This window comes from Epinephelus moara, chromosome 8, assembly GCF_006386435.1.
Source record: "Epinephelus moara isolate mb chromosome 8, YSFRI_EMoa_1.0, whole genome shotgun sequence".
In the NCBI taxonomy this organism is placed as follows: Eukaryota; Metazoa; Chordata; class Actinopteri; order Perciformes; family Serranidae; genus Epinephelus; species Epinephelus moara.
The window spans coordinates 16590073-16608027 of NC_065513.1; the positions used below are offsets into that span (position 1 = coordinate 16590073).

At 40.3% G+C, this 17955-nt stretch overlaps 1 protein-coding gene across 1 annotated transcript; it reads left to right on the forward strand.

Moving 5' to 3' along the window:
- The first annotated feature begins 288 nt into the window (after positions 1–288).
- Positions 289–8463, forward strand: stc1 (stanniocalcin 1). Its single transcript, XM_050051248.1, has 4 exons — positions 289–585; positions 2363–2505; positions 2655–2866; positions 3760–8463. The coding sequence occupies exons 1-4, from the start codon at positions 405–407 to the stop codon at positions 4058–4060; spliced, it is 837 nt and encodes a 278-aa protein (XP_049907205.1). The 5' UTR covers positions 289–404; the 3' UTR covers positions 4061–8463.
- The last annotated feature ends 9492 nt before the right edge of the window (positions 8464–17955 follow it).

Below are 17955 nucleotides of genomic sequence, written 5' to 3' on the forward strand. Positions count from 1 at the left end.
GTAGTTTTAGAAAGTCCATATATGGTAGGCTTACTGATTAAATAAAAAATATTTACATTTACATTTTGTTTCTTTGGGGTCATTATAAGACATATTGGCCATATTCTGCATGTCGAGCTGTAGGATCTTCAGCGTTGGCCGCTGTTAAATGATTTTATCAATTAGTAGTGGAGAGACCAGGACCACGGTCTTGAATCCTGCCTTCTGATTGGTCCACACGCAGAACTCGTAATGTTCAGCGCTCCCATATAAACCCATGCAGACTTGACATCGGTGCTATCTGTCATGCAAGTCAAAAGGATAGTGAGGAGTCCAGTGTAAAGACCTTGCTGGCAGCATACTTGTAATAACCTACGTGTGTTGTGTTTTCGGCGCTGCAGAAGCTTTTTGGAGCGTCATTCTTTATGAATTACACACAGAGCAGGAGGCGTCTCTTTACATTTAGTTGTCTTATCTGTGTTGAGAGGACGATGCCTTTGAGGACCGGACTTTTTCTCCTGATGGTGCTGAACGCATCTGCATATGAACTGGATCAAAACGAGTCTTATTCGCCCAGGAGAACACGCTTTTCTGCCAATAGCCCTTGTAAGTAACGCGCTGCCTTCATCTGCATATCTCAGAGTGCACTGCTTGCTTCTTCTTCTTTTTTTTAAACACACCATTTTCACAATGCACAGGCTTTACCTTTGCTCGAATACTATGTGGAGATTTTTTTCCCTCATTATCTTTTTTGGCCTATGCAGCCTTTTGTGTCTTAACGAGCGCGTTGATTCATGGAGAAGGCTGCGGGATTAACGCTGTGGTTTTTGCCGGTGTCCTGCCGGCAACAGATGAGCATGGAGCTTGGTGCTGACACCTGAGAGTGCAGGCTGTGTCATGCTGGTATTCTCATGCTCGCTTTGGCTGCTGCATACTGTAGGTCCCACTATTCAGCATTATAGTGGACTTGAGGGTTTTTTTAGTGCATAAAACATAAAGCTTCCTGTGCAGCCTTCCTGTGTAGCCTTCAAGTCAGTGAAACATTGTGTTTCATTACATTGTTTGTCACTGAGGCACATAAACGCAACCCTATTAGTTCACATCTCTTACCCGTCAAAGAAAAGAAAAGCCTGAGTCATAATCCCATGTAATAAGCATCAAGAAATGACACTGCAAAGCATGAATCTGCATGGCTTCATTCAAATGTTGACTTTTCCTTTTCAACACCAAGGTACAGCCCGGTGATAAAAGGCAGTGGGAGAGTGGGATGCTGATTCCCTTCTGCAGGAATTGCTTCATCATCATAAGATTTGCAGCTCACTCTCTTGTATTTTGAGAGCAATCTCTGGTCCCTGATGGCAGGCAGACTTTATCTGACTGTGCAGGTCAACATGGGGCCCCAGATTCGAAGTCTGCCAAGTAGGCTTAGGCTCCGCGGTGACATTTCTTAATGGTTATTACAAAGGATTTGAGTCAGGCTGCTTGCCATCTCAGTGGATTCTTGGATGAAGAATAAGGGAAGCCAACTATCTGGATACACTGATTTACAGATTATGTTTTATAGCTCATTCTTGGTGTAAAATTTCAAGTCGGTTGCATGGACTTAGAGCTGTGTTCTGTACGGCGGAGATCAGTTTTTGGAAAATGGACTGAAGGATGTTGCAGAGTAGCTGTTTCATAGGGTTCACAAAGATGGGGATCAGGGTTGCTTGTGGGTTAATCAGCCTAATAACTATTCCAGTCATGTGACGCTCCTGAAATGAATATGGCAGCGTTTTCTGAGCATGTATCTCATTGTGTAGATGTTCATGGGATCATTTCTGGGTATTTAACCGGACTGTGACATGTGCTTAGTGAATAGTTAAGGACATTAAAGTGGTTTGGAGGAAGAGCCCTCAAATTCAGCTTGACAATTACGGCTTGTGTTAAAAATTGAACACAGAGTGTGATGGCAGTGTGTGCATGTGTATGTGAGTGTGTGTGTGTGTGCCAGTGGTACAAGTGTATATTTGTGTGTGTCTACAGGCACGCCAAAAATTTTCAGTAAACTCTTTGGTATTTCTGGTGCTGTTCATCCAAGCTCTGCTGAAAAGAACCAAACAGTGGAATATAGGTCCCTGCCAAGAGAAAAGAGCTGTAGTGCCAAATAGTGTCTGAGACTCTACGAGTTGTAAGGTGTCCAATCTCCAGTCAAGTCACTATTTGCCCCGAGTGACTGTATGTCTTTTGTGAATCACCAAAGTATGAACATTCTCTTTTGTTCGCCGCATTTTTTAGCCGAAACCCTGGCAACCCTTGTGTAATGAGCTCAGTGAGTGTGCAGTGATTCCCAGTGAACCCACTGTTGGCTCCCCTGCTGATGGTTCATTCTCTGTGCCCACAGCAGATGTGGCACGCTGTCTCAACAGTGCCCTCCAAGTTGGCTGCGGAGCCTTCGCCTGCCTGGAAAACTCAACTTGTGACACAGATGGCATGCATGACATCTGCAAGTCCTTCCTATACAGTGCTGCTAAATTTGACACTCAGGTATATGCACTTTAATTCATCTCACAAAGACGACACACACACAGTATGCCATTCTCTCTCTGTTTCTGCCGTGCACATGAGCTTGTGTAGGATTACATGGGCGTAACTGTCAGGGCAAGAATGTGTGAAGCACTGCTGTGTTTTTACAGGGTAAAGCATTTGTGAAGGAGAGCCTTAAGTGCATTGCCAATGGCATCACCTCGAAGGCATTCCCCACCATCCGCCGCTGCTCCACCTTCCAAAGAATGATATCTGAAGTCCAAGAGGAGTGTTACAGCAAGCTGGACATCTGCACTGTGGCCCGATCGAATCCAGATGCTATTGGCGAAGTGGCACAGCTACCAAGTCACTTCCCAAATAGGTGAGCACTTCCTCTACTTCCTTTTCAGACACTTTAAAAACATGTTGATCGAAGTTATGAGCTGCTGACAGTAGTACACACTGTACTGGGCATGTCAGACTTTGAAGCTCATTATGTTCAACAGGCTCTCTGACCACAGAATAGATTTGAAAACAAGGGTGTATTTCAGCAGTAATCAGACAGTAAATATAGCTGCTAATTATAAGTGATTGAGACATATGTTTGAATCATTTTAAAAATCACAAATATACATGGTTGGCATGTTGCAAATATCACATTTGAGCCTGATTTATGCAACACAACAGATGGCTACATTTGTATTGATTTCCATGTTTTGGTTACCATCTGCTTCATACATTCTTTCATACAATGAAGGAAAATCAAACAGGAATATCAAGCTTGTATGTTTTTTGTTCCTATTGTGGTTGTAATACATGTAGGAGCTGAAGCACAAGGCTTGGTTGTGACTGGAGAAGGGATGGTCACTCCCATATGGATGACATCAGACTATAGAGCATGTGTGCAAATACATAGAAATACCCAAGGGCTTAGGTTTGTTTCAATACTTTGGGGGGACACATATGAAATGGGGAATCTGTGAACACTTAATTTCCTGCATTCTGGTGAATTTTTTCATGGACCAATTTTTGCCTTTTCTGCATCGCCTTTTCTGCTACTTTCATGTTTTTACTGGGGGAGACAAAAGCACGTTTTAAGTATTGAGGGGGACATGGTCACCGCATCCCCCCCAAATCTACACCCACCTGTAAAGATTTGTACTGTTATCAGGTACAACAGGAACATGTTATTGCCTTGCTGCACATGTTTGTCCTTTTTGTCTCTTTCACTTCAGCTCCTTACACTCTGCGCAATGCTTTGTGTTGTTGTCCTAGGTTTTATGGTAAGCTGCTACAGAGCCTGATGGACTGTGATGAGGACACAGTGGACCGCGTTAGGACCAGCATGGTGTCGCGGCTGGGCCCAGAGATGACCATGCTTATTCAGCTGCTGCAGAACAAGCCCTGCCCATCCACTGCTGTGGCTGCAGCTGCCGCCATCCCAACTGGAGTGGAGGGCCGTGGGAGCTGGCGCTGGTCCATGGGTCCCCATATGTACAAGATCCAGCCTAATCTGCGAAACAGAGACTCTGCCAGTCATTTTGGCAAAAAGCGCTCAGCCAGTGACAGCTCCTAACTTCCACTCAGATTCAGAAACTCCACACACTCCTCAAAACATCACGAAAGCTCCTCTATTCCCTAGGGGTGATAGAAATCCATTCCTTCGCTAGACTGGAAGTTACAGAAATATGCACCTCTAGGGAATGCCGGAACGCCCATAGAGTTGATATCAGAGTTTGATTGTTGTTATATTGTATATCCTACACTTTAGGCTTGAGAGAACCCCCCTTTCCATCGAGTACGCTCACAGTTAGTGTTGAACATGTGGCTGTTGCATATGTGCGACGTGGTCCTGTTCACTCCTCGTCACCTCCTCCAACAGAGATGAATCCTTAAGATGTCTTTTGATGCCAAGCAGAAAAAGAAAAAAAAACAACACAGCCATAGTGGTTCACGCCTCTAGAGCACAAGTCCAGAATCTCATAATCTCAACATTTGTTCATGAATAGAAATCAGTAGTTGGATTATTATTAGTTTATTGATAGGAATGGGACATTATTGGTAGACGTATCTAATATTTCAGAGGTGGGACCAGTCAAATTGTGAGCATGAGACGTGGAAATGAGTTTCATATCTATTTTCTGACTAACATAACAGTTAAATGTACTGTATACTAAGTTATCTGAGACAGCCATAGCTAGCCCTCTAAAAGAGAGTGCTCAAACGGAGTGAGGTCTGTAGAGGTTTCATGACAACCTTTGAGAGGTTACCTTAAACTGACCAAAAAACTTCAAACTGCCCTGAATGCTATTCATGAAATACCAAAATAGTGTATAGCTATAGCACTTATAATTGTTTCGTTTTGTTCCTGATGGCAGATGTAGCCATGGTCATGTGTTTCAAGTCATCATCCTGCACATAAGGATTGTCCAGGTCGTGGCCAAGTCTAACTATCAGAAAAAGTCCATTTTGCATATCTTGTATCCAGACACTTGTAATGCATATGACTGTTGAGCTCTACGGTATACAGTATGTGGGACCATGTTTAGTGGAATCTGTATCCATGTTCTTAACTGAGCGTGAAGCAGCCGTGTATGTGCGGTAGCTCATTAGCATGTTCACCGATGAGACTGAGAGCAGCCATCTTCTTGGACTGATGATCATCATTCTCTGAGGTGAATAACGTGACATACACGCTGGCTTCCTATGTCAAGATTGAGAGTGACTATTTAAAAAAAAAAAAAAGCCTTGTTGGAATGATATTTATTTTCCTACTATATTATTTAATGTTTTTTTTATTTTAATGCATTATTGTAGTTTTAATTAGTTTACAGATTTAAAAAAAAAAAAATAAGCAGTTCAGTCATGGCTCCTATTTGAACATGAGCTCTATGCCAAAAAAAAAAAGGGAAAAAAAAGGAAAAAAAAAAAAAAGGTGAGCTGACACTCTGGTGACTGAATGGGACCCATGTCATGACTCTGTGCTGGCCATAGGGGAACACGGTCGGTCATTCAAGTCAGGTGATTTATTTTAGGGGTGTTACAAGGGACCACAACAAAACGATAGCTTAATTTTGACACACGTTCTGGGTGAAAAAAAAAAAAAAAGGTTGTCATAGCAGCTGCTAGATGTGCTTGTTCAGTGCTCGGGGTGTGTGCACATTATTGAAGACTGACCAGGTAAAATCGCAGTAAAACAAACACCAGCATCAAGAGTTGTGATGGTTCTGCGCTAGTTTGCGGTGCTTTTCTTTGCATGGGCTGAAAATAATTTTCTTTTAAGGTATACTATGCAGGAATTGTCGGTTATTGTTTGTAAACACAAATTCAAAATTGGCCCCTCCCCCCTACACTGCTCGACACACACTGCAAGCTACTACTGTAGGAATGTTACCTTTGTTGTAATGGAAAAGCTGATTCTTTGGCAAGCTAACAAAGCTAACCAACCATCACCCCCCTGTCCAAGAGAAACAAGCCAACTCTGTGTTGCTCTCCATCCCTATCCTCTTCTTCAGCGCTCACCAGCAAAGGTGAAAGTGACAGCCAACCCTGCATTTGGAACAAGCTTTGTCCACTTAGCATTTCGCCTTGATATATTTGGGGTTTTTTTGGCACTGTGTCCACAATTTTCATAGCCTCCTCTTGGATGCATGCTGCTACTAACTGGTTGCTTTTTATAAAGTCCCGACCACACCTGCACGCTGTTCCCAGGAACACACTAAGAAAAAAACAAGATAATACAGGCAGAGCAGAGAGTCTCTGCAGATAAATACACTGACACACCTGACTCATAAGAAATGATTTAGAGGGATTACTTTTGTATGAGTCTATAGATTGTACTTTGCAGTTATTTATGGAGGAGAGGCTCATGCTCGTTACAGTGCAAGATGTTAATAGTCCTCCTTGGCTTAGCTGTAATGCTAGCTATCTCAGTGGTGCTAGGTGAGCAAAGTTTCTACATAAAACTGCTCACAACAAGGTCTGTGGATTATCTTGCGTACCTGGCTCATGATTTCTGGAAAGAGACATTGCTATTGAATTTTTCTTAATTTATTTTTTGGTGCTTTCAGCACCACAAGCCGAGTGCCATCCAGTTCTATTATATTCAAGAGAGGCCAGACATCTCTACGGCCGATATCTGCAACAATTAGCAACTTAAACCAAAACCATCTAGACTGATAAATAGCACTACAGGTAAGGGGAAAAATATGTAGTTTTAAGTTTGGGGTGGACTCTCCCTTTAAGGGACCTTGTAACTGTACATCAATGTAATAAAATGTCCCGGTGGACTAAAGCCAATCTGCATTCACCCTCCCAAAACAACATATGAACGTCTTTTGCAAATAAGACTACATGTTTCAGGGCCTTCAGATATCGAGACAATCATTCAGAATCCGTAGATTAGCTCAGAGCCGCAGTCACTTCATGCTGGTGTTTGTTTTATGGTTACTTGGTGAATAGATGCTCGTTTGACATAATCAATGGCTTAGGTTAGTTTCTGTTTGACAAGCAAATGCGTGTGCACATTGAAAATGCAATATAGAGATTAACTTGGAACCAGGGCTGGGTTCAGTTCACTGTTAAACAGTTTTTAGTTAGAAAAATTCAAACCTTGGAAATCGGTCTTGAAAACAGTCAACAAAATGATAAAATATAGTTTTGACTTCATGAGAGGAATTGAACCCAGTCCTGTTTGAAAAAAAGTGAATTTATATATTGTCCTGGACTGATAAGAGTGAAGCACAGACCAGAAAAAGAGATGTCAGTGTCAATCTAATAGCTATGTTAAGAATTCCAAACTATGCAATAATCTCACATACAAAGGATTCACAGCAACACAGAAATTGACCTTTATTTCATTCAGTGCCAGCTGATGCTGTGTGAATAAAGCGGCAGCGTGCATGCTCTCATACTGCACTCACGGTGTGGAGGCATCACTCCTCTATATTGCTTTCTGTTTCTGTGTTTTTTGTAAACTGGTGTTTCTTTTGAGCATTTCTTTTGTGTCATTTGGTGCGAAAGGACAGCAGTTCTGAAGGAATCACATGGGAAGTTAAGAGCTATAGTCACACTGTAGTGTATCCTAGCTTACTATTTTATGTTAAATATGCACTTTGCATCTTAACCACTATAAAGGGCATTGAAACATTCAGCACATGTGCAACTGAGACATGTTTTATTTACCCAGTGAATGGAAATCAGTTTGAATATTTCGCATCCTGAAGGGTCAGGGCTTCTTCATGTACTATTGATACATATGTCTGTATCTTTGTTGTCCATGGGTAAATCCAAAACCCAACAGCTGCTGCTAAACTGTTACTTCCCTGTAAGATGCTGTCCAGATGCCCCTCGACTGTGGCCGCTCTGGTTTGTCAACACACAGTGAGCTCAGCATCAGTCCACATTTACACGTACACATTTTATCGTCTGTCTTCATATTTATTTTCTATGAACATTCCTCGTGTCAAATATATTTGGCAAGGGCAAATTGACTGTTTCCTCACCAAGTCAAATGTAATGGTAATTTCAGAGAATGTACCTGTATACTGAATGTCTATTTCGACGAGGACATGCCCAAGTTAGGTGATCCGTGAAGGCTGTTGGGGAAAAACAAAAGTGAGAAAACTATACGCAGCTTTCAGCTACTTTCTGTTTTAGATCTGAATACAAGCGTAGGGTGCTTAAGGTGGTACTGGAGCATTATTAAATTGACCCATGGTGAGTTTTGTTAAACTGTTTCTCCTGTCAACACTAGAGACAAAAGACTCCCTCACTTCTGGCACTTCATGGTACTCTTTCCTCTCAAGACTTGAAATAGATTAATGTTGTGCTTAAACTAAATCAAAAAGCTTCAGTGACTAGTAAAGTTTATTTTGTATTCATATATATAAGTGACAGTTATTTTACTATCAGATTCAAAAAGTTATCAAGGATTTAAGGAGGTTACTGAAGTTCCTGATACAGATGCTATGTAACGCATGATTGACCCTTGTGAATCACTTGCACTTTAAAATATACCCATATACATATATACCCATACTGTGTATATGTTTGGGTTTTTCCTCTGTACTGAAAAGTCATGAAAGATACAAATGCATCAATTGTGTGTCTTTTGCTGATCAGAAATAAAATATTTATCATATCTGGCATATGGTATGAAATATGTTGCTTTGCTCTTGTTTCACTCATTTGGATTCATCATCATTCACAGATTTGCATCACAGCCTGGTCTCACTCCCGGGGCATCCGAAAACACTGTGTGGGCAGCGTCCCCAGTGTCACCATAATGACGCCAAGGGTAACGTTAAACATCAAATTACACCGCGTGGGCAGTGTTCATGGCGTCACTATAATGACGCGGGTGGCAGAGTTTAGCATCTGTGTGAGACGCACCAGGCTTCCCACCAACTCCAGTGTAAACCTATCTGCGTCACTATGAGACGGTTAAAGCAACAGACTTACTTTAAAGAGTGTGAATGTCTGCGCAGGGTGGGTGGGGAACAAATACCAGACCAGTGTTTGACACCAACAAACAACAACTTTCAAACACTCAGAGCTGTGTGTTTTGTAGCAACATCTGCAATCTTTTCCTAACCATAACCAAGTAGTTTTGTTCTCTAAACCTAACTGCCGGCCCCATCTTAAGGCTGTGTTTGTGCCACTCAAAGCTTGGTGTGTTTCAGCCGCATCCACCATCTTTTTCTAATAATAACCAAGTGGTTTTGTTGCCTAAACCTAACCGCTGACCTCTTCTCACCACCAATAACTTCTGCATCAACAGACAACAAAAGGCTGCTCCCAGTGTCATTTTAGTAATGCCACTTTGCCAAGTGGCAAAATATATATGTAATCTAGCAGTTTGAAAACAGTCCCTTAGCTCTCTACATTCTTCTCCATCAGCTGCCCTAACATATTCAAAAAAGTACGTCTTGGTTTATTGATCAGCAAACCCCAAAACATGTTGTTTAATAGATGAAAACTCGACTGGTTAGACAAGCTTATAGATGCAGTTATGGTCTGAGTACAGGTTCACAGTGTAAAGCAAAAAAATGTTTGAGATCATGTTCACGGGCCAAACCCACAAAACACATAAAAACAGAACTGGCACAATCTCATTGGTGCAAGTGTCAGATGTTGTGTGACCAAGTGTTGGAGTTTATTTTCTAAACCATTTGTGCTAGATTTTCTGGATTGCTGATTCCCTTCATCACCACCCCTTCCACCAGATCACCAGATCTACAATACATGTGTCATCTATGATACCATGATTATATCCAGGTCTATTAGCATTTCTGATTCTGATGAAAAAGACTCAGTTCTCAGGTTGCCATCATCCCATACCCTCTGCACCAGCTTACAAAGAGCTGCACTGATGTCCATTTTAACTCTTAGACCTGCTTTAAATTCAAGACAAAGAAAATAAGTCAAAATTATTCTAAATAAAGTCATCTAACAGCCAATCCATGGATACTCTCAACTATAGACTTTCCAAGTGTCCCAATTTCCCACTTGGAGTATGTAGATGCAGAGCCTTCAGGTGCATGCTGCATCTGGGTGGGGCATATAAAATGTTATATGAACAACAGCAGCGAGTGACAGCATAGCTTTCAGGTGAGCTTTACTGCAATTACTGATTTTCTGAAAGAGGTTATGGATACAAATCTGAAATATCATCATCTTTAAACTTGATATGGCAATCTCATTAGCATAGACATGCCTATTATACAACCAACAAATATGGAGCATCACTAGCATATAATTGGATTTGTGTTTCTGATCATCGTAGCTCTGTTTTTGGTCTCCTCCAGCCTCTGAGGTAAAATATCTGTCTCTTAAAGGAATACTTCACCACCCAAACGATCACACAGTGAGTCTCACACATGGACAAGTGTGCTGTTTATACGGAAGTGTTTTAAATATTAGGTTTTCAGTGAAAATGCATGCGTTTGGGAAGATAAATGAGACTTGCATTACACTGCCTGATTTAAGTGTGTGTATAGGTTCGGGTTAGTTTTGATATAGTTCTGCTGTTTTTGAATGTGGACCCCTATGACTGCAATTCATCAAGAATGTTCTCCTTTTTGGATTCTTCATTTGCAGTGTAGGGATGTGAGAAAAACACAAATGATCTTCCTGTTATCAAGGTAACATGGGGTGAGTAACTGATATACAAATGATGAATTGGGGGATGAAGTATTCCTTTAAGCTGCTAAATCTGCAATTGCTGTATGTCCACAAGCAAATCCCTAACTTTGTCTGCTGTTTGGTGCCAGCCAGGTTAGTGTGCAGAGGGATTGTTCTTCACTGTATGCTCACGCTATGTGGGCAGAGAGACTGAGCCAAAACAGTAAACCAAAACGATAAGCTGAAAGAGGCTATGACGCTCCATAGAGCTGAAGGGAAGCAAAGAGTTTGTGATTATTCTCTGCGGGCTTATCAGTCCAAGCATCCCCTTACATATGATACAGTCACACATCTCTCAGTTTGGCTCCTATTAGATCCCATTGTATATCCTAGAATTACAGAATATACTGTACAGTAGAGGAGCTTCATTTTGCCTGAAGGTTTATGATTTTCTACTTTGGTAACATTACAGTGGCTTTGTTTCCCTCCTCAGTCTGTGACTTCACATCAGTGACTAAGGCACGTGAGGATTCAGATCTATAATTCAGATTTTCCTAAAGATATGTTGTGTTTCTTTTACCTTCCTTTGGTAAATAATAATAATAACCACCACATATTAGCTATTTATCAATGAGATCTCTACAGTGTGTTGTGTACCATGAAACTAACAGTGAGTTCTTTCCAGTGAGTGATATTAAACACAAATCATCAGTACATAACATTGTTGTGGTTTACCACATCTCCTCTGTACATGTGACAAATCCTGCAGGACCCACGGATGAAGATGAAGGACACAGAGAGCACCTCCTGATGAAAAAGAACTTTCTTAAACTTGAACACAAACGAGCTGAAACTGCAAAGCGCTCCGTTTGGTTGGAGAGCCTGAGGAAAAGAGGGGGCAGAACACAAGACGCTCCATGGACGCTAATCTCAGTCAGAGGGAGATATAATTTCATGCCTATTTAGAGAAGAGTCCTGAAGGGCTTTCTCATCAGCCGCTCTCCAGTCTCATGGATAGGTGATGCAGCAGCTCTGCACACAGATTCTATCATCTCCTTCTTTAAAGAGACATTCACTCTCATCTCATCAATGAATATAGCACAAGCACGATGGACAGAGCAAAATGCTTTTGAATTTTTTTTTCTCACATGGTCAGTTTAAAAATCTGTCTCTCACTGAGCGTTGTTACATAGCTGCAGTTATGTAGTGGGCAACTTTTAAAAAGCTGCCTTCAACACACAGAAACATCTTGTTGCCAGGAAACATTTGAACAGATTTTTAGATTTTTGACCCTGTCTATTCACTTTGTTGCCTGTTGCTTGGACTGCTGCCGAGTGTATCACCGCCCTGACAATCACAACCAGAGTAATAATGAATAATGACGAAATTAGAATATAATTATGCAGATGCAATTCATACCATCTGCTTGTGTTTTTTAATTTGATGTTAATGCTTTTTAAAGCTGGTAATGAAACAGTGCTCCATTTTAGCCATCAGATACAACGTTATGGTACCTTCTGCTTCAGAACGATGTTGTGTAAACCTTCTGCACATGCATGTGTGTGAAATACATCTGTCTGCAATGCTCACAGTGCTGCTTGAATATGAGCAATAAATGCATGCATTTCTTGCAAGCATTTCCACTGTGGGTTGCACAGCATTAAGGGGTGATTTATGCTCTCCTTGGACAAACAGAGTGACCCTGTAGTCAAACACAAATGACCATGGAGCTTCTGCAAGCTGCAGACAAGCAACAAAACCATCTTTGTTTGTCATTGTTTTAACCTCTTGATCAAATTCTGAGGGAGGAGAGCAATGTATCCATAGTGCATGCATAGTGTCAGCAATTTAATGGGACAAATGAACAATGCACTGTGGTTAGTGCGGCACGGCAATTGCCTCTCCCCTCTCCCAGTGTGTTTTATATTCATTATGTCCTTCTCTTTCCCATGAAACTTGTGGCATATTCATCAGCAGTGTGACAAATTAGATGTGCAGTGAAATGGAGTATGACTGAGAGCAGTGGAAGATTAGATCCACTCCAATCTTACCCAGCAATCACTATCCCTTCATTTCTGTGGGGAAATACCCAAGGACGGGAAAGAAAATTAGATCAAATTTTACTGAAGAAAGCGCTGGAGTGGCAGGGGAAAGAGATGAAACAGAGCATTTTCCATTTCTGCCAAGGCATCTCTAGATTTGACTTGGAATCAAATGCAATGCAGTTTTTGGTTCCTGATATGCTGAATACATTAAACTAAACATTATATTCATTGTAGCGAGTAATAGGTTCACTGTATTTTGTCACCATCTTTTTTTTGTTGTAAAATTTGCACAACACTATGCTATTTGTGCACCTAACGTCGCCCTCAGCCAATCAAACTGATGGAGCCAATTGAGCATCCTATTCAGTCACTTCACCAGTGCAGTTGAGATGCTCTTGAACACTCTCAAATGTTGCTTTCTCTTGCAGCACCTGACTATTTTAACAGCTCTCTAAGTGAGTGATGAACACTGGAAAAGATTCACCAATACGGATGAAGTCCTGTTCCACACAATGTCATTGTAATTTTGAGCAGATGTTATTTATGGCTTCCCACTCCAGCCTTTAAGACATGGAGGAAATGCTGAGACTTAGGGATACACAACTACAGAAGACAGACCATAGACCAGAACTCCAGTTCGAGTTCAGTTTGCGTTTCAAGAAAAAGACAAATGCCAAAATGAGACTAAGATATATGCAGTATATATATATTGCATGTGTCTGCTTTGCTCCCAGTGTTACAGACACAATAGATTTGTTGCAAATTCGCAGTTGGACATAAAGTGTAATTTCAACAGCGCTCTGCAGGACATTAAGTGACCATAAATTAATGATATTCTCTGACCTATTGATCATCAAGTGTGGATAAATTCATCCTTTTATTGAGGCTCTTGGAATTAACACAGTGTGACAGAGACATCTAGTGGCTGAAAATGGGTCATACCAATAGCTTCCCTCAGATTCAGCTTACCATTGTAATTTCATATGAAGAACAACACAAATTTATTTAAAATATGTCATTTTGATTGTTGTCCTCATTCTCTCAGTGTCCATCTGTTGCAATTCCTCATCAACAACTTAGTTTTGCTTTAAACAACAACCACTCAAAATCTGATGTCATAGAAATCAATCTGTTATGTATTCAGTACCAAGATACCTATGACATTTGTAAGAGGTGGCACATATTTATGTTCAACATGCTGTCCTTGAGTCTCCTTTTAATTCCATTTTCTCCAGATCACAAGTTAATTATTTTGATGTATCGAAATTAAAAAAGCTTGTTTTCTCATATTAAAGGGTTAATTTATGTTTCTGAGAAAACAAAAGACCGATTTCTAGGAATAACGAGATAATTTATTACGAGAAAACAATTTTGTTTTCTTAAGATCATTATGGATAATTATGGAGAACTCGAAAATGAGTGTATGGTGCATTTCATCAAACCTGATTTCAGCCTTCAAGATCAGCTGTCATGACTGTAACTGATTCATAACTGATTCATAACTAATAATGGTAAATAATTAATAATGGGTACTCCTCCATCTGACAGTTTCATCTTAAACTACTGTCAAGATGACATGCTGGTATGTCACTCCTGATCTCTGATAAACAAGTAATTATAAAAATATAGTGTAATAAGTAATTATTATATGTAGTAAGAGGAAACAACCTTTTGGTTTCTTGAGATAATAGGTTGGTTATCTCATTATCTCACAATATCTGAACAATTAAATAGAGATCTCAAAATATCGGCATTAAAAAATTGCAAGCTTCACAGTAAGCTATCACCAGGAAGTTACCTTGAATAAGTGAGGAAATAATAGTTATAATGTCACTGCAAACTGGCCCTAATTTAGCTTGAAAATGACTCCAGCAAATGATGTTACAACTGGTGTACATGCCTCAGAGTGTGTAATTACAGACAAAAAATGTTTAAGTACATACATCATGACTCATCATTAACCTTAACAACAAGTAGTAATACAAAGGGCAAAAGTGAGAATTTAAATTTGGTGTTGTGTAAAGAGCAGTTGTATGAACAGGCTGGTGATGCATCAAGAGAGTTTGACAGTCCATGCAAGTGACAGTCAGCGTGCTACACATAAACACAAAGATTGATCCTGATATAGGTAACAATGACCCACGTTCTGCCGGACAAGATGGAAAGTGTTTGAAATACTTCAAAATCTCGTCAAATAAGATTACATGCCCTAAAACTGCACGAGTAAAGGTACAAAACATGCTCAGTTACATTTACAAGTAACCATTTCAATACAAATGTGCAGTGCCAGTCAATCCCCTTCTAATACAGTTGTGCTTTCCAAGTTTCATTATAAGAAAGCTATTTAAGTTGGCTCCTTAAAACACTGGTTCAAAGCAAACATCTGTATGGCAACAAAACGATACTCTACTCTGTTCTGCCTGTCTAAAAATATTCAAATACAGTCTGAAAATAGAATACAAGCACATAAGAATCAGCTAAAATGAAACAATGAGACTTTGTTTTATCTCTCTCTCTATATATATATTCTGTCTTTTTTGTCTTTTTGATTCTGCAGGAGGTCAGAGGTCAGCTTCAGCAACAGATCCTGTTTTCTTGAGCATATCAGCATGGATACACACTAACACAGGGGGTGGTGGTGTTGGAGTAAACCTGTAGGTTTAGGTAGCACCTCTCATCTTCAGAGTCTCTCTGTAAACCACAATGCATACCTTGGATAATACGAGGAAACACTCTCACATCTCAAACTTAACTGAGACTGCACTCTAACTGAAAAGTCTCCCATTCCCCTGACTGCAAGTGTCAATGTCAGAAAACATTTTGATGAGTATCCTCCATTGCATATTGGCCACAGAAAGGCTGGGTTCAGTTTCACTCAGCCTCAGACAGCTCTATCTCCTCTTTCAGCTGCTATCAGCCTCCTATTTTTCTGTATGATGAATTAGGGGTATTTTGTGGTAAACTGTACTTAGCTTAGCTTCTTATGTTACAGCGAGGGGACAAATGGTGGAATCAATAGGAAAGGCTTTGATTTTAAGGAACAGGAGTCACAGAAACTCAGAGGGAGCATTGCTCCGAGCCTTCAGAGAACACTGCTGTAGTGATTAAGTAATTTACCCTTCAAACTGGACACCCTGAAATCCCTAAGGTGTCGAACAATTCACAGCTGACTGTGAGTTTTACCCCCTCTGCTTTGAAGTTCAGGTTTCTTGGTTTGTCAGTAGAAGGTGTGCTTGTTTCACAGAATATCACTGCTGAGAGTCCTTGCACTGCATTAAGTTTAAAGGTTCTGTTGAAACATTATTTAAGACAGTGCTGTTTTTATTTTATATATCACATTGCTAGACTAATTCTACTTTAATATTCATGAGTAAATAATTAATTTCTTGTTACCTACATTTTTATCTTATTGTGCAACATAGATATAACTATTTGAATTGTGTCAATAAAGGCCAGGGATTACTTTCCTGGACTTGTACAGTGCGGGACACTGGCACTTTTGAGCACTGATAAAAACTTAGAGATGGGTTCAACTATTACAGTTATGATGGGACTTAACTTCACTGGGCTACCAGCACATCAGGGGTCTCAAATCAAGTCAATTTTATATAGTTAAACATCACAGGTTTGTCGCAGAGGGCTTTATAATCTGAACAACATGACACCATCCATCCTTAGAATCTGTATTTAGATAGGGGAAAACTACACAAAGAATAAAATAGAATAAAAGAGTATAAAAATAGAAATAAAAATAAGTAATAATAAAATAGTGTAATAATAGTACAATAGTGTAATTTTTAAATAAAAGTAAAATAAAATAAAATAAAAAAAGAAATAATTTAATTTAATTTAATTTAATTTCGCTGCGCTGTTAGGGGAATACAAAACTCTCATCGGGGCAACCTGACCAGCAGATGTCAGCAGTGAGCCTCACACATCAGGAATTGCTGCTGCGGTGGACATATGTGGAGACCAGCAGCTTCCACAGCTTACAGCTTGATGAGAGCAGATATTGCTTTTGCTCTTTATTATGACTAAAGCAGATGTTGCTGTGATGTCAGCAGGAGGTGCCATCACTTACTCACCAGTTATGGCTGCTGTTTTGTTGGCTTATTTTTTTGGGCAGCTGCTGGAGGATGAGTCTCTCTCCAAACCTACTGCTCTTAGGCAGATGACTGCTTCACAGTGTGAGGAACAGGAGCTGTCTCTGCGATGTTACAGAACAGGCAGACATCAGTGCTGTTTTTGCCAGGGTGACAGGTGTTTCACTTGTTTCCACCATCTAAGCAGGCAGGAATATGGGCTGTTTCCACCATGGACTGTGTTTGCCATGGCCAGAGCAGGTCTGTTCACTTTCCTTGCTGCAGGGTGAGCAGTCGTGTTTGCTGTTTTTTGCCATGGCCAGAGAAGCAGCAGCCACCGCAGCAGGCTCTATGTGCTGGCTGCGGTCAGACTGGTTAGCAGCTTAGTTTTTCACTTGCTGTATGAGTAAGTTGGCCTGCTCACACTACTACTTGCTAAAATCAAGTGGTTATTTTGCCAAATGTCTGGTGACCCTGTTGGGAGTGATACTGACTACTGTCTTTGTCTTTCTCTTGCTGTTATTTAGAGAATAATTGTTCATGTTCCTTTGATAAATGTTTCATCACATGGTGATCCAGAAGCAAGAGGAGCAACAGGTTCCACACACACAATTACAGAGAGGCCTTACACCTCTGTAAGACCATCTGCAGAAGGTCTAAGTTAAACCTCAGAAACAGTGACCTCTAGTGGCACATAGGTGATACAGGACACAGCTTGTGGGTTTACCAGTCTACATCTGTACTGTAGATAAAACCACGGGTTAATTAAAGAAAGTAACTAAGTACATTTACTCAAGTACTGTGCTTGAGTGCAATTTTGAGTCACTTGTTCTTTATTTAGGTATTTCTATTTTATGTTATTTTCTATTTTCACTCCACTGCATTTCAGAGGTTAATATTTTACATTTTACTCTACTACATTTATTTGACATAATACAAAATATGAAACAACTAATAAATTAAGATGTTACCTATAACAGGTTAAGATGAGACTTAATTGATACCCTGGTGAAATTTCAGAAGCTGTATATAAAGTAATTAAAATGAGCTCCACATTTTCCAGCTGCCACATAATGAACACATCAATGAATCAGTAATTATAATCCAATAATATAATGCAGAATACCATTCTGCATAATGTGTATTTTTACTTTTGGTATTTAAAGTATAATTTGATACACGCCCAGGGGTCTAAAGTGTCAGGGGCCTCCTGGTCTTCA

Bases quoted from the DNA above. Each gene is read 5' to 3' on its own strand.
- stc1 (XM_050051248.1), top strand. From the start codon at position 405: ATGAATTACACACAGAGCAGGAGGCGTCTCTTTACATTTAGTTGTCTT. The intron at 586-2,362 runs GTAAGTAACGCG...CTGTGCCCACAG, and splicing joins CTTTTCTGCCAATAGCCCTT to CAGATGTGGCACGCTGTCTC. The intron at 2,506-2,654 runs GTATATGCACTT...GTGTTTTTACAG, and splicing joins CTGCTAAATTTGACACTCAG to GGTAAAGCATTTGTGAAGGA.